A 24,034-nucleotide genomic window follows, 5' to 3' on the forward strand; every position below is an offset into this window, starting at 1 on the left:
TTGGATTTGTGACCTTCCAAAGTGTAAGATAATAGCTTTTTATTGCTTTAAGCTACTAAGTGGTGATAATTTGTTATAGCAGCAACAGGAAACTAATACAATCCCAAGGCTGGATTAGAAGCAATCAATGTGGGCAAGCAGCACCCACATCACTGGACACAGTCACCAAGCCAGCAGTGTGGCCAAAGCAATATTGAAGCAATTCTTAGAAAAGGACCCACCATTGCTATCTGCACAATTTCTTTATTTTTTTAAGAAGTAGAGAAGAAAAAGAACAAGAAAAGAATTTGAAGGAGCTACATTAATTACTTTATTAAAATAAATTACTAATGTGTAAAATTGTTCTAATCAGGAAAACAAAAAGATCTGACAGAGCTCTTGTCTCAGGTCTGAAATACAATACTGGGACTAGGGATATAGCTCAGTTGGTAGAGTACTTGCCTTGTATGCACAAGGCCATGGGTTCAATCCAGTATCACACAAAAAATAAATAAGCAAACAAATAAATAAATAAAATGCAATACTGTATTATAGGAGCCTGAAGGATCAAAATAATATTCTATCAAATATTAGTACCAAAGACAGTATCCAAAGTTGAGAGCCCTCGTGGACCATGTTCCACTTTCAGTTATTCTTGTCTCAAACTCATACTCTGGCAAGACTTTCACATTAGCAAACGTAACTTGGGTAGCTCAGAAAAGTTCTTTTAGCTCCCTACGCTTAGCAAGTCAAATTTCTGAACATCTTTGTTTCTGGGTAAAATACAAGATATTTATTAAACTCCATGTGTTCCCTTGATAAATACCTCCTTCATTTATTAATTCCTCTGTTCACTGATGCTCTCATTCATTGAACAACTATCTAGTAAGTCTACAGTATGTACTAGGTATATGTTAATGACACAGACACAGGGAAGAAAAAACTCAGTTCCCTTCTTCAAAACCTCAAAGAGCCTATAGTCCTTCACACAAGAACCATAAAGTGCAAAAGGGATGAAAAGGAAGTGATGTGTGGGGTGCAATGGAAGAACAGAGGATGATGAACTCAACTTTGAAGACTAAAAAAATACCTCATGGAGGATAGGACAGTTGAGCTGTTTCTTTCTTTCTTTCTTTCTTTTTGTGCTTCTGGGGATCCAGCCCAGGGCCTCATGCATGCTAGGCAATCACTCTCCCAATAATTACCTCCCCAGCCCCTGAGCTGCCTTTTGAAAGAGAAAGAGGAATCTATCAGATGGATCACTGGGAGACTAGCTTTCCATGCAGACAAATCAAGGAGGTGTAAGTGAGAGAATGGCACGTTCTGATAGAACAATCAACAGTGTGGTATTTCTGGGGTGTCGAGTCCCACCTGGGAAGAGCTGGAGTTTGGGCTGAATAGGCAGGTGAGGCTCATTCAGGGCCCTCGAATGTAACACTAAGCTGCTTAACCCTTACTATGTGGCAGTGGAAAACCATGGTGGACTTGTAATGGTGTGATGAAGGTCACATATTTGAAAGATTGGTCTGGAGGAGGTATGAAGAGCAAAAGCAGTAAAGAGCCTTCTGCAATCTTCCAGGAACTAGAAGGACTGCTCTGCAAACTCATGCAGGAAAATGTGGCCATGACACTTGAGTTTAACACTGTGTTCCCAGTGCCTAGCAGAGTGCCTGGCATGTAGTACTTGACAAATAAATATCTGGTGGATACCTGAATGGATGAGTAACAGGAATAAGGGAAGGAGATAGAATAGATATCTAAGAAACAACAACAAAAAAAAAAAAAAATGAGTAAGACAGCATGAGTATCAACTTGGGCTCTGGACTTGGGTGTGTTCTCATGTCACTTACCAACTCTGCTTTGTGCATCTTATTTCTCTAAGCCTCCTCTTCCTCATCTGTAAACTGGATTGCAAACATGCCTATTTCAAGCAAGTCTTGAATGCTTAGCACAGAGCCTGGCACAGAGTAGGTGCTCAATAAATGTTAACTTTTGTTATTTTTATTGGGGAAGAGGAACAAAGTCCTTGGGTGTTTGAATAAGTTCAATGGTGACACATTTCAAAAGGCGAAAATTGAGAGAAAAAGGATATTAGTAAGTTTATATCAAGTTTTAGTAAAGATATACTAGTATTACCATAAGCACCAAGATTTTTATATGATCAGCTTTCAAAAAAGAAACTTCTATGTTTAAAGTTTATGATGTACAAAAGAAACACCAGAATATAATCTACATGTGTAATTTAAATAATCCTAATAAAAGGCAGTCTTGTTTGTCTACCATGGTGCATTTCAATGATCTTGAACCCTTGTGTGTTTCTCCCAATCGCATCCACTCCCTAAATCTCCCCAGAACAACCATCTTCTTGAATTTGGGATTAATTATTACCTTGCTTATCTTTATCATTTTAATTTATATATTTGGATGCCTAAACAACATAAAGCTTAGCTTTGCATATTTCTGAATGCTGCATCGGAATCATAAGTATTGTTCTCCACAACTTGTCTTTATTCAGCGTAAGGTTGATGGAATTCATTCCTGCTGATGTCAAGCTGTGGTTCATTTCATTTTGACCTACATGAGAGTCAATTTTGTGAATACACCATAATTTATTCATCTGTTCTCTTAACACTAGGACAAATGAGTTGTTTAGATATTATAAATAATGCTTCCTGGTACGCAGAGGTGAGAGATTCCTTTAGAAATCTCACATAGAAACAGAATTGCTGGGTTGCTAGGATTTGCTCACCTTCTTTGCTTAAAAATGCCAACTTGTGAGCGCCTGCCTAGAGTGTGCAAGGCCCCTGGTTCCTTGCTCAGCACTGCTTAGAAAAACCAACCAATCAACCCCCAAACTGCACAAAATACCAACTTGTTTTTTTCAATGTGGTGTTCCAGTTATGAAAGGACTTAAATCACAGAAAGGTTCGCATACCTGAAAATGTTTCAAATGCATCCACTAATAGGTACTGAGCAGGAAAACCAGAATGAATGCTGGGAAAAGTCTCACCCCTGTCCGAGCCTCCAGGTCGCACGCGGTGGCAGCCACCATGAGCGCGGCTTTGCTCTGCACCACCGGGTTGTCAGAGCGCAGCGGGCCCAGGAGGGCGTGCATGATGTCGCGGCCCTGGATACTGGCGCGCAGGGGCTCCTGCATGGCCATGTTGGTTAACACGGTGGCGGTGTTGGCAATGGCTCCGTCTCGTTTGCTAGACAGGATGCTTATCAGTGGATCGATACCGTCGGCTTCAGCAGCAGCACTGAGTAAATGAGGGAGAAACAACTGTGATTCATCTGAGTTCAAAAAATGATCTTTGGAGCATTCAACAAAGCTTATACAGCGAATGCACACAGAAATGACGATTTTAGAAATTAATTTGTCATGCGATGAACCCAGAATTAGGTGCGGTGGTAAGCGGAGTCTGGGAAAATTTCGGGTGTGAATGAATTAAAATAATCTTTTTTTCCCCCCTATTTCCACAGGTTTTGGGCATAGGAAAAAAGTATGCATATTACTTCGAAAGGAGCTCTATTATAACTTTTTTTTTCCCTCAGTGATACTAGGAAATTCTGTTCAAAGAAAATCTATTAGACTCTTTCTGTTAGGGAAAACAAAACTTTAAATAGGGAAAATAAGGGAACATGGAAACTCCTGATTTAAATTAAAATTCTTTAGCTCATCTTCCATTTCTTGAAATGAGAGTGTTATTTGTAGGCAGAGGCTAAAATGGTTGAAACCAGCAAATTTTTTACATATGAATTTTGATTTTAGAAATTGAATGTCAAAGATCGAAATCATGATGTTGCTATAGATAATTTTAGGAATGCAGGTACATTTAATTTTTAAATTTCCTATTCCAAGGGCTACAGTTAGCTATTAATATCTTAACATTCTTTTCACAATGAGAAAACCTCTTTTAAGAACATGATATTTTCTATGGTCTCTGCATTTTAATCATTTAAAAATCTCACAAAAGAGTGAAAATGAAAATTAGAGTATTTAATGAGTGGGAGACCACTTAATTAGATTCTTTAATATTTGGAATTGCTTTAAATAGATGATGTTCAAGTGATGAGATCGAGCTGTTCAAACAATAAGATATACAGAGCATCCTGGTTTTAGATGAGGACCCAGAATCACGTGTTAAAAATCCACTTTAATCATTGTGTTAATAGAGATCATCAAGATCATAAAAAAATTGAGATTCCAATTATATGAACAACTCTTTTAAGTTTATATTTTACACATTTTTTTTCCATTTAAGATCACATGATAACCAAAACTGGAAGAAAAAAAAAAGTGAGACTACATGATTTAAGCCACCACCCTGCATTCTGATGCATTTAATTTGGCACTGTCACTTAAATTGTCTGATTGTGAGGCTTGGAGACCTCAAAAACAGAAGTTATGACAATTGTCCCTAAGAGAGCCAATGACAATTAAGATCTTGGTAAAGAGACTGGTAGCCCATGGTGAAGGGAGGCTGTGATTCTGGCACAAACTGGTGTGGAAGGAAGCTGGACAACAGGGTTGGACAGGAATGCCGGGGGCTGGGAAGGCAGCCCTGGAGAATGACGGGCTCCACGGGTGTTGGCTCTGAAGGGCCACTTCCCACTCTGGCTTATGTATTCCAGTCCATCAACCCAATTCCATCAAAAACACGGTACTGATCCCAAGGTTCAGCAAAGCCTAGTTCCATTTCTCCAGGCCTTAGTGTACAGTTAACCGTTCTTGAGATATCTTTTTTTCTTTCTCTGGGAAGATGTTTCTTAAAATTAAACTTTGTCTGACTGTTATATAGCCCATGTTTACTTGTTTTGTATAAAATGTTGGAAGGCCCTGCATCTCACTATGATCGCCCAAGGGCTAGCATTCAGTTTCCTTTCCCGGGGGATAAAATAAACACTCATTAAGATAATTTTACTTTTAATTCTCTCTCTGATAAAATAAACACTCATTAAGATAATTTTACTTTTAATTCTCTCTCTGATAAAATAAACACTCATTAAGATAATTTTACTTTTAATTCTCTCTCGTATTATTAATTGACATGGTGGTCATTTGGTCTTATGAATAAGGAAAAATTTGGAGTTTCTAATTTTTACCAGAAACTTCTCATTTTTTTACATTTTTTTTCAAATTATATATGTTAAAAAATTGAATTTTAAATACTTATATCAAGACCATTGTTGTTGCTGGGAATCAAATCTAGGGCCTCGAACATGGTCATCGTATGCTTTATCACTGAGATATATCCCCAGCCCCTGGGATCTTAAATTCAGTATATTTTCTAACTAATATATGCTTAAATATTTTCAGAAATCATTTTCTTTCCCCTTTGAGTAACTTTTCAGGAATCCAATGCAATCAGTCCCTTAAATCATATACTTTATATTTTTTAATTATCATAAACATGCCTTGGTCAAAATGCATGATTCCTTTATCAAGAGACAGGTTTTTTTTTTTTTTTTTCTCTTTGACAATGTTCACTTTTTAAAACATCTTGGCAAGTTCAGAAAGAGCACACAATGGAGGTATTTCAACAGCTTCTGTGATAGAAGCCAGAAGTATTTTAAGAACATGCATACCAAATAAGTCCTCAAAGGCTTTGTCTTTTATGTGCATTCAAGAGATTTTAAAAAATTCAAGGAGTACATAGGATCACACCCCATCATTTAGTTTCTCTTGAAACCAAGAAACTAAGAATTACTGGGTCAAATACAGGAATTTCTATCAGGTGTGACAGATTTCTCAGCCTTCTGCGTTGCTTTTGGCTTCCTTCTCCTGCATGAAGACACATTTTGCATTGCTCCATATCTCTGCATTCTGCTCTTTTCTTTGCTCTTTATGGAGGCAGTAAAGGGAAGTACATAAAAATCTAGCTGTTTAAAAACCCAGAGATTCTAGTACACAGGGAAGATAGCTTTTATTACATTGACATAAAAATCAGCACAGGAAGACAAATTCTGCCTTCACATCTGGGAAGAACCACCGGCATTATCTGCACATTATCTGTCCCTCATTTGGTATGTTCAGCTCTAAGTCTAAAAAGAACACCTGAAATTAACTTATTGTAGAAAATTAAAGTATTATTCTTACTTAAGAAAACTAATTTTATTCATAAAAAAGTACAGAACTTGTACTTTTTACCAAAAAAACATGTGTTAATTTTGTTTCTCTTAAGCCAAAGGCATAATTTTATTTTTCTCTGCCTCTAATAGGGAAACAGGCTGAAGACTGTCACATTTTAAAAGCATATTCCAGTTTCCTAAGTAGTATAGTATTATCCAAATGAATGGGACAGGAGTCAAACAGCTTTGTTATAAATCCAGAATTATAGGGCCATATGCCACCGCAAATAATTTAAAAATATTTTCTGATATTTACTATCATTAGTCTCCATCCAGTTGAAGTTTAATCCAGTAAGAGTTTAAAATGTAAATCGAAAACAAACCTAAAAAGCAAACCTAGGAATGTATAAAAACATCTGTTTACATCATGTGACATGTAAACAAAGATGAAGTTTGACATGTCGTGTATATCCAATCTATTACAGGTCCTGACTACTCTCCTCTTCCATTATTTCTCAAATCTCACTCTTCAGTCCATCATTCTACCAAATTTAATCCAACAGCCTCTTTTGTGGGTTGATATAAATAGACTGTCCCTGACTTACAATTTATGATTTTTCAACTTGACAATGTTGTGAAAGCAATGTACATTCAATAGAAACCATGCATTTGCATGTTTTACCAGGTCAGTAATGTGCTGTAAGGTACTCTCTCACCATGCTGAGTATCACCCATGAGCCATAGCTCTAGTCAGCCAAGTGATCATCAGAGTAAACAACTGGTAGCTACAGGATGCTGTGTTGCTAAGCTACAGTGCACAGAAAGTTAGTGTATTAAATACATTTTGGACTCAGATGCTTTCAGCTTACAATGGATTTATAGGAACACTCATTGTAAGTTGAGGAGCACCTATAATCTCATCCCCACCCTGGTCCTTTCTCCATCTGACAGCTAAAGCAATCTTTTAAAATCATAAATGTAATTATATTGCTTCTCTACTTAAAACACTCAAGGTTTCCCATCGCTCAGGATAAACCCCAAATTTTTCATATGGCCTCCACAGAGACTTTCAATATGCTGGGCTCTTTCTCACTTCAGAGTACTCCCATGTGCTTTTCCCACTTCCTGATATCCTCTTCCCACTGGATAATTCCCATTCAACTTTCATACTCTAATACAAATGTCTTTCCCAAGGGATTACTTTTTTCTTCTCTTTTTCTTTTTTCCTTTCTTGGTTGTAGGGGTGTTTTACCACTGAGCTGCATCCTCACCCTTTTCATTTTTTTTATTTTGAGATACATTCTCATTTAAATTGCTGAGGTTCTCAGTGACTGAGGCTGGCCTTGAACTTGCAGTCTTCCTACCTCAGCCCCGTGAGTTGCTGGGATTGTGGGTATGCATCATGGTGCCTGGCCATGGAAACATTACCTGATCCCCAAACTGGTCTCTTTTTAAAGGTGAGCTCAGTGCCTTTGTTTACTAAATGTGAACTTTTCTTTTTGTTTAAAAAATTATATTTTAATGAGGAACACAGTGGGGTGCACACCTGTAATCCCAGCAATTTGGGGAAGCTGAGGCAAGAGGATTGCAAATTCAAAGCCAGCCTCAGCAATTTAGTGACACCCTCAATAAGTTAGTGAGACCCTGTTTCAAAATGAAAAATAAGAAGGACTGGGAGTCTACTCAGTGATAAAGTGCTAAAGGGTTGAATCCCTAGTACCTTACCAAAAAAAAAAAAAAAAATGTTTTGGCATAAATGTTCACAATTAGAGAAAGGTAACAATTTAAAAATAGTATTTTACTGCATTTGTTATGGTTTATAATTAAACAGTCTTTCACATCCCAAAGCCCCACAATGAAAAAACATTTACAGCTGAGTGTGGTGGTGCATACCTATAATCCCAGCATCTTGGGAGGCTGAGGCAGGAGGATCACAAGTTCAAAGCCAGTCTCAGCAACTTATGGAGAACCTAAGCAACTTAATGAGGGCTGGGATGTGGCTCAGTGGTTAGGCATCCCTGAGTTCAATCCCTGGTACCAAAAAAAAAAAAAAAAAAAAAAAAAAAAAATTCACAGAATGGCTACTGAGGAGAAATTCAATTACACAAATGAGTCAGTGAGTCAATTGCTCACTGAAATATACTGTGCTATTTCGTGGCTGTCTTTGCACTTGTGTTCCCTTTGTCTGAAATACCCTTCCCTATCCCTCCTGCACTTCTGCCTGAACAACTCTATTTAGTTCCCTCTTCAGTTCCTGTGTAACGCTCCCTTTCTCTGCAGCTGCCCATAACCATCACTGACCCTTTTCGTCAATTACTCCTTCCTCTGTGCTTTGCCTGCATCTGGTTGTATTTCTTAGAGACAATATTTGAGTCTTATTTATATCTCTAGTTCTGCGAAGATCAAAATACTTTAATTGACCTAAATTAACTCAAGGTGAGTGAAGAAAAACCTCTGCATGCGTTAAAGAGGAGTGAGGGGGAAAGGTGCTTTGCTCAGCTTTAAGTTCACAAGAAAGAATATGATCCAACAAAATCGGGCTCTCCACTTTTATCACTTACAGCTGTCCTTGAAACTGGTTCATTTCTTCCCCATCCTTAATGCTTCTCCAGTAATTTTGGGTAATTTTTAAGTGAAGTTCCATAAATGAAAGTTTGCACTGTGGATCTTAGGAATATATTTAATCCACATATCGAGGGATGCCTCTTTTTTGTCTTTGCAAACATTGTTGACTCTGAGGGTGTCATCAGATGACACCATTTGGTACCTCTTGGAACTGGATCTTTGCTGCAGTTTGAGGTTCACATGCGACCCATCTGTAAAGGCTGGTTACATGAATCAAGGGTGACCTTGAGTAGTATGGAAATCTGTTTAACAGAGCCCACATACAGGGTAATATGTGGAACCCGATGGAACAGATGGTAATATTGGCAATAAGAACCTTGTTTGTTAACAGTGATTACAACCATTCCCACCAGCATGACTTTTCATATGTCTCTGAGAGTTTAGTCACACTGAGGAAGACATATTGGTGGCAAGACTGTGCTGCAAGTGGTCAGGAGAGGTGCATGTGTAGTGGCAATTCAGAGGTGGCATTTTTAAGCCTTGCTGGCTGACAGTAAATCAGCAGTGGTTGAACCCTGTCTAATATGATAAGCAGGTCTCCTGGTTGGCACCTCCAGATTTGGAATGCGGAGAACAGGATTCCTGGCTCTTGTTCCTGCCAGCTTTTCAACAAAGGCAAAGATCCGAGAAGTGGGGTATGTTTGCTAAATTGGTCACTTTCAGGACCCAAAGCAGCCATCACCTGACTGTAGCCCCAGAGCTGCAGAATGGTGGGATGTGTGCCCTCAAACTCTGGCTCAACTCCAGGATTGACAAAACTGGCCAAGAGAAGTTCCCCCTTTTTAAAGAAATATGACTTAAAGGAGTTTATTGGTCTTTGTTTTTTTTTTTCTTTTCTTTTTACTATTAAGGGAGAGAATCACAATTAACTGCAGGTAAATGCTTTAAATGAAGGGTTTTAAAATAACATATAATTATTAAAGTAAAATATAACCCCAGTCAAAACTGTTTTGACTTCTATAGCAAAATAAGAAAAATGCAAAACAAACAAACAAACAAAACCCCTAAGAAATATGTGAAATCCCCTGGACATACTGGTGCTTGTCTGTAATCCCAGATATTTAGGAGGGTTGGTCAGGAGTAACACAAGATCAAGGCAGCCTAGGCATTTTAGGGAGATCCTGTCTCAAAAAAAGAAAAAAATAAAAGAAAAAGGGCTGGGGGTGTAGCTCAATGATGAAGTACCCCTGGGCTCCCAAGTAAAAAAAAAAAAAAAGTGCTATTTTACATATATTGATGGGCCTTAGCAGATATGATTTGAGACTTCCAGAATGCTCTTTTATGTTTCACCTCCTCTGACATTGTGGCTTCTCCAAAAGAACCACAAAGAGACTAGTCTTGTTAACCTGGTCCTTCCAAAAATAGCACAGGTGTTTTTGTTACTGATTCTGAGGCAGTCAATCAAAGTCTGGGGAAATCAAATGTAATTTCCTTACATGGAGTAACACGGAGTCTTTATTGACCTATCTGTTCAATCACAATTCTTCATTTCCCTACATGCTCCCCTTGGTTTCAAAAGCTAGATTGCCCTGCCAGTAATTAACTACCTGCCATCAGGAAAAACAACTCTCTTCACTTCACATGGATGACTTGTCTCCTAATAAAATAGGAATTGTGGTCAGGGTTTAGGATATTCGTATTCAGTGTCCTCTGCAGCTTATTTACCCTTTTCTATAGATGGCAAAAGACACAATCCCAAAAAAAGGAGAGATACCATGTTGTTGATTTTCTTAACTAAATAATAAGGACGCTGAATATGCTAGTTTGACAGAAAATAAAAAATCTCTAGCACTGAGCTATTATATCCCTGGCCCAGGACTGGCTTATTCTCATCAGCTCAAATATCTTTCTTCAGAGAGCGCTTCCTTGACCAGCTCCATGTCATTCCCTAAGACTTCTTTCAAGACCCTTTCATGACCCTTTTTATGACACTGTGCTGCTTTATTTTATTTATACTGCTATCACTTCTGAAATTACCATTGAGAGTGACCTGTGTATTGTCTCTCCCTGACTAAAATGTAAGCTTGATGAAATCAGCTTCATGGAACATTTGTCCCCTTCCCTACTGTGCTCCTACAGCTAGAGCAGCCTAGCACATGAAGAACCCCCAGAGAATGGTGAACTGATTACAAAAGACATTTAGGTTAGTAGGTGAATCTGAGACACAGTAAAAAAGCCACAGACAGGGATCCCCTCCACCCCCTATTGGAAGCAGAGTTCTAGAATCCAATGCGGCATTGAGGGAAATCATTTAGATGAACAAAACAGTGGGGTAATAATCTGGGTTCCTTTGGAGGTTTTTATTTAATAACAAGAAAGATAAAATTCAGACAGATTAAAATTTGTTCATGAAGCAAGTTAATAAACAGACACGGGATTAAAAACACTGTCTTCTGACTTTCAATCCATTATCATTTTATATTTATCAATTGCTTAGATATTAACAAGCACAGTGTTTTCAGGAAAAAAAACAAAACAAAACAGAAACAGGACTGCTGGCCTGTGGTAGAACACTCAGAATACTTGCCTAGCAGGCATGAAGCCCTAGGTTGCCTTCCTACTGACCCCACCCCCAACACACACGTTAAGGGTGAATAAAAATAAATGTACATATGCTCAAGTATGCTTCCAATTAAAAGCGAGAGGATCACACAATATAAGATATCCAAACTGATCATTTCCTCTGAAAATCAGTAATGTTAGAAATTAAACCCGAAAGTACCAGGAACTTTAAAATGATGGTATGCAAATATCAGTCTTTGTTCTGTAGATTATAAAAATCACACAGATGATTTTCTAATTGAACATTTTACAAGATTTTCCGAGCCTCACAAAGCTAGGAATTAATCAAATGCTAACTATTTGTCAAGGTTTAGGAGGAATCACCTGACCCCAAATGGGGATATGGAGTCAACTGTTTATTGCAAAGTTCATATTTTCATTTCGAATGTTTTTGAAATCATTGTTTGTTTTCAATCAAATATAATCAATGTAATAACTGAGATTATCAGAGAGGAATCTAGTTTCTAAGGAGTAGAAATGAAAAGCATCCGCAGTAAAGTTGAATGGAAATAATGATGGAATAACACAAGATTAATATGAAGATGGTTTTCATCTATTTTATCTCTAAAATCCCAAAGGACTTTTAAAGTATTAAATAACACTTTCAATTATTTGGAGTCTCATTCTTAATAAAAAAGTTCAATCATTCTTTGTACAAATGGAACCTCCTAAAACTAGCTCTCTTTATGTGACAAGACACATTGTGATCACACTAATTCAAAGGATCTATAATTTTATAACAAAGTTATGTTAATAAGAATTTTAACCAAATTATCTTTTCTATTATATAGAATCAATAGCAAATATCAACTCTAGGGAAACTATGATAGCAATTAGATTTATTAATGTGGTTCGAATGTATTATATTTGTCTTATGTGGTCATACAGCACAGCAGATATTCATCTGCCCGTACAACAAAGGTGTCAAAATATTTTGAAATGGCTCTACCTTAGAAAGAACAAACACAAACCCAAAACATCTATTAAATAAATACTTAGCAGTAGCATCTCTTGAAAAGCATCACAATGAAATGTTTCCCAGATCACAATGTTTTAATAGTGTATTAAAATATTATCATCATAGTGTCTCGAATTAAATTAGCGTGAGTTTCATTGAGATACAGCGACTCTGCCATTGCTTCTTGCCCCTCCCCCAACTCCCCCCAGAACGGCCACTAGGGGTCACTATGAAGACACGGTTCCTCTTGCTGCGCAAGCCGGGAAAACCTGAGCTCTGCGGAAAGCGTCTTTCTTAGGAAATATCCTGGGCGACAAAGACAATAACTGCACATCTTTAGCATCAGGTCCAACCTATGCATCGGGTCTATAATATGAGTTTGCACTTTTCGCGTGTTTTTTCTGTGGTCAATGTTGCCTTAATAGAAAGTACTCCAACTAACAAGGTTACTTGTTCTAAGTGAACCTGAGTGTTGGCCCAGAGGAAAGATCTAGGCACCGGGAGTTAAAATTTATTTTTCAAAGGTTGGTAGTACCCATATTTAGCCATTTCAAAGGGATATGTATCACCCTTTCCTGCAAACGGATGGAGAGGGAGAAGAGAAACTTAGTGTTTTGCCAACTTTGAGAGAGCTTTTTCCCCGCCTTTCCTTCAAAATGGCCTTCATTGGTTCTGCCTCACAGTTCTCATTCCACAGTAAAATATGGGCAAGTCTAAGGAATAAGCATTGGTATAAAATCTAAGTTAAAAAAAAATAAAATAAATCATAAAAAACAAATACACAAATATATTTCCTTCCTTTATTTAAAGGGGCGAGAATGGGTGGGGGCTTGGCAAGTGCTCTCTGTACACATAATGGGTAGTGATCTCTTAAGACCCTGTCCTCCTCAACAATATTGGTGACCGTTCAAGAGTTTGGTCACTGTGAGTGTGGCACTGGCTTTTCCTGATGCACTATATGAGGTTCTGACTCTGAAATACCATATAAAGTTCTGAATGTGGGATACTATTTACATTTTTTCTATAAGCGATATGGCTTTCATAGGCATAATACTCCATGAATAATTCTAGTGGGCATGAAAACTCTTTAGTCTTTATTTCTATGTCAGTAAAGACAATTTTTAATACTGATGATAAGAAATAACAAACAGATCATCTATATATGATAAGGACATTCATTTACAATGAAGACATTCAAAAATTTCCAAAGCACTCAAACACACATCCATATAATTTGGGGGCATTCTATTGATTTCTCGAGCCCCTTTGGGGTATACTCCTTACTCATGTCATCATTTCCTTTGTGTGGTCCTGGCCATAGGTCACACAATGGCAGGACAGTCCCTAGAGAAGAGCTCTTTGTTTCCCGTATTATGGAGGCTTGGCAGTGACCCAGCAATCAATCAATCATTTTTTTTAAGTAGCCACTATATATGCTACCATTTAGAACTTTCTTGGGTCACTGCTATTGTGGAAAGTCAAGAAAGAGTATAAAAAATAATAATCAAGGAAATGGAGATAAAATGGTCTCTAAGATTTAAAGAAATCACCCAGTTCTTCAGCGAGATAACATAGAATAAGGATGAAGAATTAGGGTGAGTATGATCTAACATATTTATTATGTATAATCAGTGGAGTCTTAGTTATACATTTACTTACAGCAAAACCAGTTTTCACTTACATATCTGTAAGTTTCAAAAGGATTCTCACTGTTACTTTTTATATTTTTATTTTATTCATTGCATCTTATTTTCTAAAATAATTGCATCTTTTGAAAAATATCCTGCCATTTTCTAATCTTGTCATAGTTTACTAATGGCCAAATTTAGTAACACTGGTAAAGGAAAATTAAAAACACTAAACTATTCATTCTTGAAATGACTTTAAAAATTAATTCTGATCAGCTCCAACAGATGGCAGTGATGTTATAAATTAATAGTTTAAAGTACCTCATATGTAGGATTGGCTCCTCAGAAGGATGTAAACCACGAATAATTCTCCCAGTACTTGCATAAATAATATAAAATTTTGATATGATTAATTGGATAAAAGTGTACAGGGTAAACACACATGAAATTCAGCCCCAAATAACACTTCCTGTTTCAAAAATTAATAGCTTTTTATTCCAAAAAGTATTACACAGTGAGCATTATCAAATAGATTAGTGGTGTACCAAGAAAGGACATCTGTGTCCAAGTTAACTAAATGGATCACATGTTTATATAAAACTCATTGTTGCTTCTTGGTTTCCATTTTCATCTGTTCCTTTAGATGGGTACTGTTTTTATCTGCTCTTAATTTACTCATTTAAAAATAATTTTACTTTCTCCTTTCACTTCTATTAAATGAACCTAACTGTTACCAATTCTCTGCAATGCTTTCAATTAAGGTTTTTTATTCTTGTTCCTTGTCTTGCCCATATTTTCCCCCACAAACCTTTATTCTGCAGATGATAAAGAATGAAAACCATTGATAGAAGTCTTTTAGAGGTAAACCACTGTTTACCCCACTGTTCTTTCTGTGATCCAAATTACATTTAAAACAAACAAGTAAAACAACACTGATTATTTTAAGTCATGGGCATTGCTGGATGTTTTAGACTTTGAAATAGACTCCCTGTTTTTTCCCCTATTTCTTTGCATTTGGTTGTATTTTTTGATGTAAGCCTATTTTTCCCAAAGTACCTACTGTGGGATAAGCACTATTTTACATGCTTGAGATGTATTGGTGAATTAAATAGAAAAAGAACATGGATGCTGATGGTGGTAGGCTACAGAAAATAAGTAATAACAAAGTAGGTGAGTTAAACAGTATATTAGAAATAATAAGTCTGAGGAAAGGGTAGCAGGAAAGAGGATTAAGAATATGAGTGTAAGCAGGGTGCAGTGGCTCGTGCCTGTAATACCAGAGACTTGGGAGGCTGAGGCAGGAGGAACTCAAGTTCAAAGACAGCCTCAGCCTCTTAGCAAGGCCCTTAGCAAACAACTTAGCAAGATTTTGTCTCCAAATATAAAAGAAGGGCTGGGATGTGGTTTAGTGGTTAAACATCCCTGGGTTCAATCCCTGGTACTTGAAAAAAGAAAGAGTATGTGTGTTTGGGGTGCGATTTTAAACACTGTGTTCACAGTAGTCCTCTTTGCCAAGGTGACTCTTGGAACAGTGACTTGGAGAGGTGAGAGAAAGAGCTGTAGGCTTTCTGGAAAAGAGCATCCCAGACAAGAGGGCAGCCAGTTTAAAAGACCTGCAGAAAAGCACTCTTGGAATTTGAATGCACTTCCAGAATATATCTTAAGGTTTACTCCACAATATTAGCTTATTTGTAAGTAAAGGGATTTGTGTTTGTTAATATTTTTTTTTAATATTTATTTTTTTAGGTGTAGATGGACACAACACAGTGCCCCTATTTTTTATGTGGTGCTGAGGATCGAACCCGGGTCCCACCCATGCTAGGTGAGCGCTCCACTGCTGAGCCACTATCCCAGCCCCTGTTAATAATTTTTTAAACTACAATCTTATTTATGCATAACCCAACTACCTGGGAGCTTCCAATATACATGACATATAGGAGAACTCTAGTGGAGGGTGGGCAGAGAGGTTCTCTGAGAAGCCAAAGTATGTTCAGGTTCTCCTTAGTGGCTTTTATATAAAATTAGATACCGCTGGTTACCTGGGGGCCAACCCTTTAACTTACAGAAAGGAAGGGATCTGAAGGGAATCTTGGCTGGGAGGAAGGTAGAGGCTCTGCCAACCAGATACACAGGCAGCAGTGAAAACTAACAACTGACAGCCTGCCGATAGGGGTCAACCTGCATCCCCAAGGGATGCCACCCACAAGCTGCACCTAGTGAATGAGGCCCATGGTCCCATGGTCCTTAAAGAGCCCTGAGAACATTGTGAGGATCACTTATAATGATGTTCCTGAACCTCCTCTCCAAAGCTGTATGGTCAGTTACAAAGGTGGGAGGAAGGATTTTAGAAGATGCTAATTCAAATTCATTGCAAAAATTTTAAAGCTTTAGTCATAGAAGAAGTAAAATTTGAAATGTCCAGAAAGCTGGACATAAGAAGGCTTATTCACAGAGAATACCACCAAATAGGTGAGACTTTGGGCACCAATTAAGGTTTTAAAGTCAAAAACCTTCCTCAAAGGGGTAGGGACAGTCTGGTTATTTACTCATCATTGCTCATTGTCATGCCACTCTTGACATAAGAATCAAGATGCTTGAAAATGTGAGATCAAATTATTAGATGACAAATTAATTTCCCCAAACTATAAAATACTATTTTTAAATTATAAAAGCATTTTAATTAAAAGAAAAAAGCATTTGTCAATTTCACAAAGAAACATCACAAAGTATGTTTCTCCTTCCTCTGGCTGATTTTTTTTTTTTTTTTAATTTAGAAAATTTAGTTTTCCCTACCACTTTCTTGGACCAAACCCATCACATAAAGGAAATTACACCAATATCATGTATCATAACACACCAGTGATTGCTCAATTCATGAAATGAATTCTAGAAGCAACCTTGAGTTCAAGAGTTAGAAATTCATTTCAAGATGGGCTTTAGGAGATGAGTTAAGCTCTAACATACCCCCAACTGGTATATGGAGTGCTTAAGTATATTTTTTAAAATTAGGCTACAGAATATCAGATACCCAAATAGCTGCTAAATGCACACAGAGAACTTTAGCTCTGAGCTTTTACCTTCTTCCTTTACTATATATACCACAGAAAAGCAATTGGGAAACTCTGGTTCCAAGCACCCTAGCAGCAAAGCCGAGGTGCTTGCTGGGGAAGAGGATACAGTAGCCTGTTCTTAAAAGGGAGGCTGGAAACACCCATCCATGCTGAGCTTAACAGATTTTTTTTTTTATTTGAGTAGAAACATTTTCTATTAAAACAAGCCAGTTATCTGTGTTGTCACCCCGGTTGTGTCTGGCTTTAGTAATTAATACTTGGGGAGGCTTGCTGGAAGGATTGACAACGAGGCTTATCTGTGCTCATTCCTCTAGAATCTTTAAACTCCGGTCTTTAGCTTTTGGCACAAATGGATCAAATCTGACTCCTCAAAACCATTTATTTTCAGTACTTTTTAGCTCAAAAAGTTCAAAGTAAAAACTCTTATAGACCTCAACGAACATCCAGGGAACCCCTTACCAAATACAAACTAGAAAATAAATAAATAAATAAAAAGGAATGGACAGTATATAATAGGTTTTAAAAGCTGCAATTAAAATTTAACAAGAGCAAAAAAAAAATCACTAACAAGAATAACATCAAATTACAAAAATAAAGTTGACTATTGTAGAGAGAGAGGTTAGTCACTGTTGAGTCCTAATTGACCTTTCTATGTTGAAGAAATGGAACATAAAGTCAGAGGACAAAAATCTGTGACACAGATAATTAAATTGAAAGAGAAACTCTGAAGCCAGCCCTTTTAAAACTACCCACCAACCTGATTGTCTGTGATTTTATACAAAACTGTGAAGTGATATAAGCCAGACAAACTCACATCAAATCAACGCATCTATACACTTGAGGGGCCTATTAAGTATTTTAGATAATATATAAGTCTAAGTGGACTAGAGATAGAAGTGTTTTAATGTCACTGTAAGATTTTTGATAGTGGCATGACTATTCTGGAAAAATTACAGAATATGCTATCTTCAAATTACTACTTCCTATGACTCAATATTCTAGAAATTTATGTGCTTTCACAGAGATAATCAGGACCCTTCATTTAGGAAATTATTATGTCAAAGATTGTAGCTGACAAAAGAGCACAGTTTCATTCTGATGTTATGCATTTCTGCTATTTTTTAAAAATCAGGCTTTGTTAGAATTTTAGTCATTCCATTAAGGCTTTATAAAATATTTGTGTGGGAGTAGAGAAGGGGAAAGAAAGGTTGAGAAATAGGTTGAATGGGGGAAGAGAAGGATGCATTTCAGGTTAGGAGAAGGTAATTTTAGCCACAGTGTCACAAAACAATAATAAATGAAAGTTAACTCACATAGCAAATGAGATGTAAGGAGGGCAAATAATTATTTTATTTATGAAAGTTGCCTTCAAAAAATTCTTCCTGTTTTCTAAGGCAATCTTGTCTTCTATAGAGGAAAGATCAGACTTTACAATTTGACACATTTGGGTTGAACTTCCAGCTCAGCTATTTAGTGAACGTGTGCATCCAGGAAAACTACGTAAGCATGCAGAATCTCGGTTTCCTCATTTGTTGATGGGTTACTTTGATAATGATTATTATTATTTTTTGTGGTGCTGGGGATTGAATTGAACCCAGGGCCCTCGGTATGTGAGGCAAGCACTCTACCAACTGAGCTACATCCCAAGCCCTGATCATTAATTTTTAAGATGAATATAAATCACAAACCTCAGTGCTCATAATACAGAGGACATTCCTGTCCCCCAAACATTCTTCATGGCATTTGTCTATAATATGTTCCTCTTAATTGACTTTTAAAAATGTTTCTATACTTCTTTAATGTTTACATTTTTCTTTCAAAATGGATCATTTTTATGGATTTATCAAATGTTTCCAGGACGTTGTCTCTGATAGTTCCAGCACTGTCCACTTTTTTTTTGCACCAGAATCATTTATAAGAGTTAGCCTGGTGCCTGAAAGGAATGCCCAGCATATTTCCCCAACAAACTTGGGAACTGCTGAGATTTTGTAATATCTTTGGAAAACAGGCCAATCCGATGATTCTATTTTCATAAGGGATCAGGAAGAATAATGTAAGATGACCTCTCTGAAAAAAATATGTAACTATCTTAAAATATTAAAACTAAGACACCTTAGATCCTGGAATATCCTTGACAAGTCCAGGTGCAGCAGCAGTTTTGCACTTACTTGGCATTGACAGGGTTGCAAGTGGTCAGGTTTGCCAGGGCCAGAGCCGCAGCCTCTCTCACCTCTTCATTGTCACTTTTGAGCAGCTGAACTAACTGTGGAATCCCTATGGATAAAGAAAGGCAAAAAGATACTTTAAAAATGTCCATCTACACTAGACCATGGTAATCTAAAAAAGTTCAAAATGCTCGTTTCCAGTTTGCTTACCCTGAGTATTGAAAAAATCTTTGCTGCTTGAATTCTCAGACATTGCTGAAATAGCTTGGGAAGCAGCAATTTTAGTTCCATCGCTTTCAGAACCCAAAAGGGTTACCAGGCACTTTTCAACCTCAAGTTCATGAAAAAGTTTCCTATTTTCAGCTTTCAGAAACCAAAAGGAAAAAAAATCAGCATTTGACTGCAAAAAATATGCAAGTATTACTACTAATTCCAAAGTATGATACCAACTGTTTGCTAACTATAGTGCCAGACTCTAAACTAAGCAAAATATAAACTTACTTAACCTTTAGAACAAAGTTATCATACAAAATGAGTCACAGATGCTACCTTTCCCTCTTGTTCCCTTAAATGTTGTACATCAAACCATGGCAAAGAAAATTCTGTAATAAGGAAGAGGCAAGTTATTAGATATAGCAGGCACTTATTTAACACCAAGCACATGCTAATATGTTCACGTACTCTGTTTTCTCACTAAGGACAAGAGCCTGATTATTTGATGGTTATTTTAAATACAAAACCCAATATCTGAAGAATGCATATAATGTAGAAACTGGTGGGCTGGATGCCCAAGACTTCAGGAGAAGCACAGTCAAGGGCAGGGGAGTAGCAATGAGAGCTGGAATATGTACCTGAGTCTTAAGGACGTTACAGTCTTATATCAAAAATTCATGATCATCTTTTTCTCAAATTACAATACATGCTTAAGTAGCAAAAATTGAAACTATTTAATTGAAAAATTAGCACAAACAATTAGAAATATGTTAGAATATTTCTTTATTTGAAAAGAAATTTATGATTCTATATTCATATCGTGATATTCCTCGCATTATTAGACACTAGATTTGTTTGCTTTTTGATTCCTGGAGATCAAACTCAGACCCTCATGTGTGGTAGGCAAGCACTGTACCACTGGGATACATCCCCAGCCTGAAGAGAAAGAATTTTTAAGGTTCTTTAGTTCCCTAAACATTTTTTTTCTTTTGACTTAGTTTGATATTTTAAAAAATAATTGACAGTCTCATTACTAAACTAAATATTGCATCAAACTAAGTTAGAACTTATTTTTTCATTTTGTGTTCCATTAATTATGTTTTTAAAACATTTTTTTGTCCTACTTAATTCTAAATCATTTATTATCTTTTATCTTTTTTAGGGACACAAAGCCCTAAAGCCATAAAGAGGTATCCGAGATTAGTGTGGAAAAAAAAAAAATCTTCAAATAATTCTTTGCTAAATTACCTCCAGTTTCTTCAAAAAGCTTTTGTGATAAACTTGATTCTCCACTAATTACTTTTGTAAAGTTTGTGAAATTAACCTTTTATAAATTCAATTATCATAAGTAAAATAGAACTTCATGTGAATATGTGCTCTGAAGATGTTAGAATATAGGAGAATATTCTGTTAGAATATGCAACTCTGCCAAAATTGCTGATAATAATTTATATTACAGCCTCTGCATATGGAACTAATTCATTGCTTATAAATATTTTAATTAGTTTATTTTTTTCCAGAAAGATTTTCAGACATTAACAGAAACTAGGTTTCCATTTTAAAATTGTGATTTTTTCCCTTCCTTCAATAACGATACAAAAAAAATCACTGCTTTTCACAGAAGTATCACAGTCTGATGGATCTCTATTTGCAAATCGATTTTGCCTTTGCTCATCTGATGCACAGATGTATACGAGGCAATCTGGCCCAAACTGACACAGGCTAAGTTACTAACACTGCTGCTCATTCATCTTAAACCAATCATGAACCATGTCCTGTAATCCTATCATTTTAATCCCTTGCTCCTTTCATTTAACATTAGAATTCAGGCAGGTCAGAACTGTGTTTCATAAAAAAAAGCTGCAGTTGATACTTAAATCTCAAGTATGTGGCTCCTAAAATGTTTACAATTTATGGAGTCCTTACTGGCTTTCACTGAAAAATAACATTATCTGAAACTTTTCCAGAGCCTCTGACCTAAAATGCTTAGATTTATCATTAAGACTTCCCTGATGGTTCTAAATCAAATTCCCTAAACAGAACACTCTTAGAGCAGATTCTATCAGGAAAATTGGCCAAAATACAGTAGTAATTTATTTGAATAGACTGACTTTGGAGTATGTAATTATTGCATTCAAAAAACTGTATATATGCAATTATTGGAAAGATTTTTAAAAATAATTTAAATAAATACTGTGGGCAATTAGTTTCTCAACCCTGCTGGGAGTGTTCTTAAAATCCAGCTGTGTTCACCAAACCTCCAAAGTGCTGACTGCAGCGTGCCTATAATAGATTTAAAAGATGAATTAACATATTAACTAAGTACTTTCATTGAATTGCTACACCAAGAAGTAAAGTATTTGTGTTTTAATTACACAGATAATAAAGATGGCAAGACAGTTATGCTACTAATAGAGTAATGGCCTTTACAAATAACACTTGTGCAGTATCGCTAAAATAAAAAGCATGAGGTTTTGCTGCTAAAAATAAGTGTGCATGTAATGATGCTTTTCTTGCCTCTGCTCAGAAGTGGCTATTGTGCCACCTTTGCTCCTGCTGAGATGTTAATGCCAGTTCATAAACCTCGTGGCAACATGGTAATTAACACCTTCTTCCTACGGGTACCAGGTCAAATGCACACTGACTTGGGCTTCCCGCAGCAGGGAATGCATGTTAAAACTTTCCTCCACAAACAAAACTTAAAGAATGCGTTTGACACATGTGTGTGTTCCAACTGCGTTTTTGACACACAGTGACGATGCATGACCACATCTTAAAAAAAATAAAAAAAAAAAAATAAACCAAAACTGTGATGATAGAAAATAAAAGAAAACTAGAAATAAATATTGATAGTTACATTTGTCTAACAGTATAAGGAGTAAAATTTGTCCAGAACTACATAGAAATGGAGTTTTTTAATGGGAAAAAAGTTTAATACCTTTTCATGAATACTTATTTTCAATACAGAAATATCAGGAGATAACTTTGTGAATCCTTAAGTTTTAGATTTTGTGTTTGTAACGAATATAAAATAAAACATATCTAGTTTAAGTTGACTGGGTCTGGCAGATAGAAGTCAAAGCAAACCAAGAATTTATACACACACACATACACACAAATGTGTGTGTGTGTGTGTGTGTGTGTGTATTTAAATGGATAAAAAATACAAGTAGGACCTGAAAGGAAGACAGAGTCTAGAATCAGGCACAGAGGAAGAGGATCTGGCCAGGTTAACAGAGTTAAGAAATAAATTGATAAACATAAAGGAGAACAGTCAGGAAAATGAGGAAGTTGCCAACCTAACCAATTACACTGTCCTTAGGGATGTTGACTCTGGCCAGGTACCATATTGAATTCTGGTGAGAAACAGGCAGTTCTGCCCACAGATGCTATGGTGAAGGCAAGTGGCTTAAAAGGGAGAGATTTTTTTCAGTCCCCTGTTTTTCCAATCAGAAAAGGGTTTACTCTTAAGAATTCCTTGGGATATGTAGACAGAGAGAAAGCTTGAGATGTTATGGAATCATAGATCTTTCTGGAAATATCAAGAATTAAGCTTTCAGATCTTCTAGACTCTGAGAAGATTAAACTACTTAGACACTGAATTTGAAGATGCATTTGACATATTTTTCCAGTGTTGGTATAGTCACCAAAGATGGAATCAATTTAGGAAGAAAGGAGACTGGAGGATGGAGGAAGGTTACCAGCTGAATACATTGAATTATAAAAATATGAACTTTGGGGCTGGGGACATAGCTCAGTGACAGAGTGCTTGCCTAGCACATTCAAGGCCCTGGGTTCCATCCCCAGCACCATGGGAGTGGGGCAATTTTTACAGTAATAAATGAAACCTGTGAGACAATGGCAAAGGAGAGTACTGTGAAACAGACTGTAGTTGGCTTACTGATGTTAGCGTAGATGTAAATCTCTCCTATCTGGAAATGAAGGTTCTGCTAAACAATGGAAGTTCACTTTTATGCTGTGCTTGCTTGGTATTCCATAACACTAGCGTCAGCTTACTGTGGTTCATGCACAGGTGTTTGCTTTAATTCATCACCGTAGGAATGGACAAAGGTATGATGTGAGAAAACAGATAACAAAGGTCTGATGTGAGGAAATGTGGTGAGCCGCTTCTGTAGATTATGGTCGCCATTGCAGGATGGCGCTAGCTCCACTGTGGTCTGTAACAAACAACTCCTTGTTTGGGAGAGTTGGTGCATAGTTTCTCAGCACCCTGTGAGAAAGTTCCACGTGGCAGCTTCGCATTGGGGCTTGGGATGCTTTATTAAGGCTGGGAGGGGCATCCGACGAGAAATTAAAAAAAATATCAAGGGCCTGAATAAACTGCTGAAAGAAGATTCCTGAGTTGCGTCTTCCTTGCGGGCAAGGGGTCGAGACAAGGAAACAGATATTTAAAGCAGGCTGAGCTGTAATAGATTCAATCATATGAAAGTATATATTTTAAAGAGAAACTAGTTATTTTTACTGATAACCTTGAAATGCAAGGACATTAGAAAATTTTATTTTCTCTCTAAATCTATCCATTTGAAGAATGAAGATACCAATAGGCCAAAACAATATTTCCAAAGTTAGAATCAGAATCAGAGCAAGTTGACTATAAAATTATAGTCTATTCCAAGTTATATGTTTTAGAACACAACAGAATGTCTTGACAAGAACAAGTTGATAACCAATGCCTGTGTGATGATAGAACATAGGAAAAATCTCTACTGCCAGATGATGTTATCTGGTTCTGATCCTCTA

General features: G+C 36.8%; 1 protein-coding gene across 2 annotated transcripts in view; it reads right to left on the reverse strand.

Annotated features, from left to right (window-relative positions):
• Armc3 (armadillo repeat containing 3) overlaps window positions 1–24,034 on the reverse strand; it is a 91,757-nt gene that overhangs the window by 32,542 nt on the left and 35,181 nt on the right. For both annotated transcript variants that reach the window (XM_076831657.1, XM_076831656.1), the window contains exons 8-10: window positions 19,271–19,423; window positions 19,064–19,169; window positions 2,990–3,239 (exon numbers count right to left, since the gene is read on the reverse strand). In XM_076831657.1, the coding sequence (XP_076687772.1) occupies window positions 2,990–3,239; window positions 19,064–19,169; window positions 19,271–19,423 (509 nt within the window). The remainder of the gene's footprint in view (window positions 1–2,989; window positions 3,240–19,063; window positions 19,170–19,270; window positions 19,424–24,034) is intronic.

This window comes from Callospermophilus lateralis, chromosome 13 (genome assembly GCF_048772815.1).
Source record: "Callospermophilus lateralis isolate mCalLat2 chromosome 13, mCalLat2.hap1, whole genome shotgun sequence".
NCBI lineage: Eukaryota > Metazoa > Chordata > Mammalia > Rodentia > Sciuridae > Callospermophilus > Callospermophilus lateralis.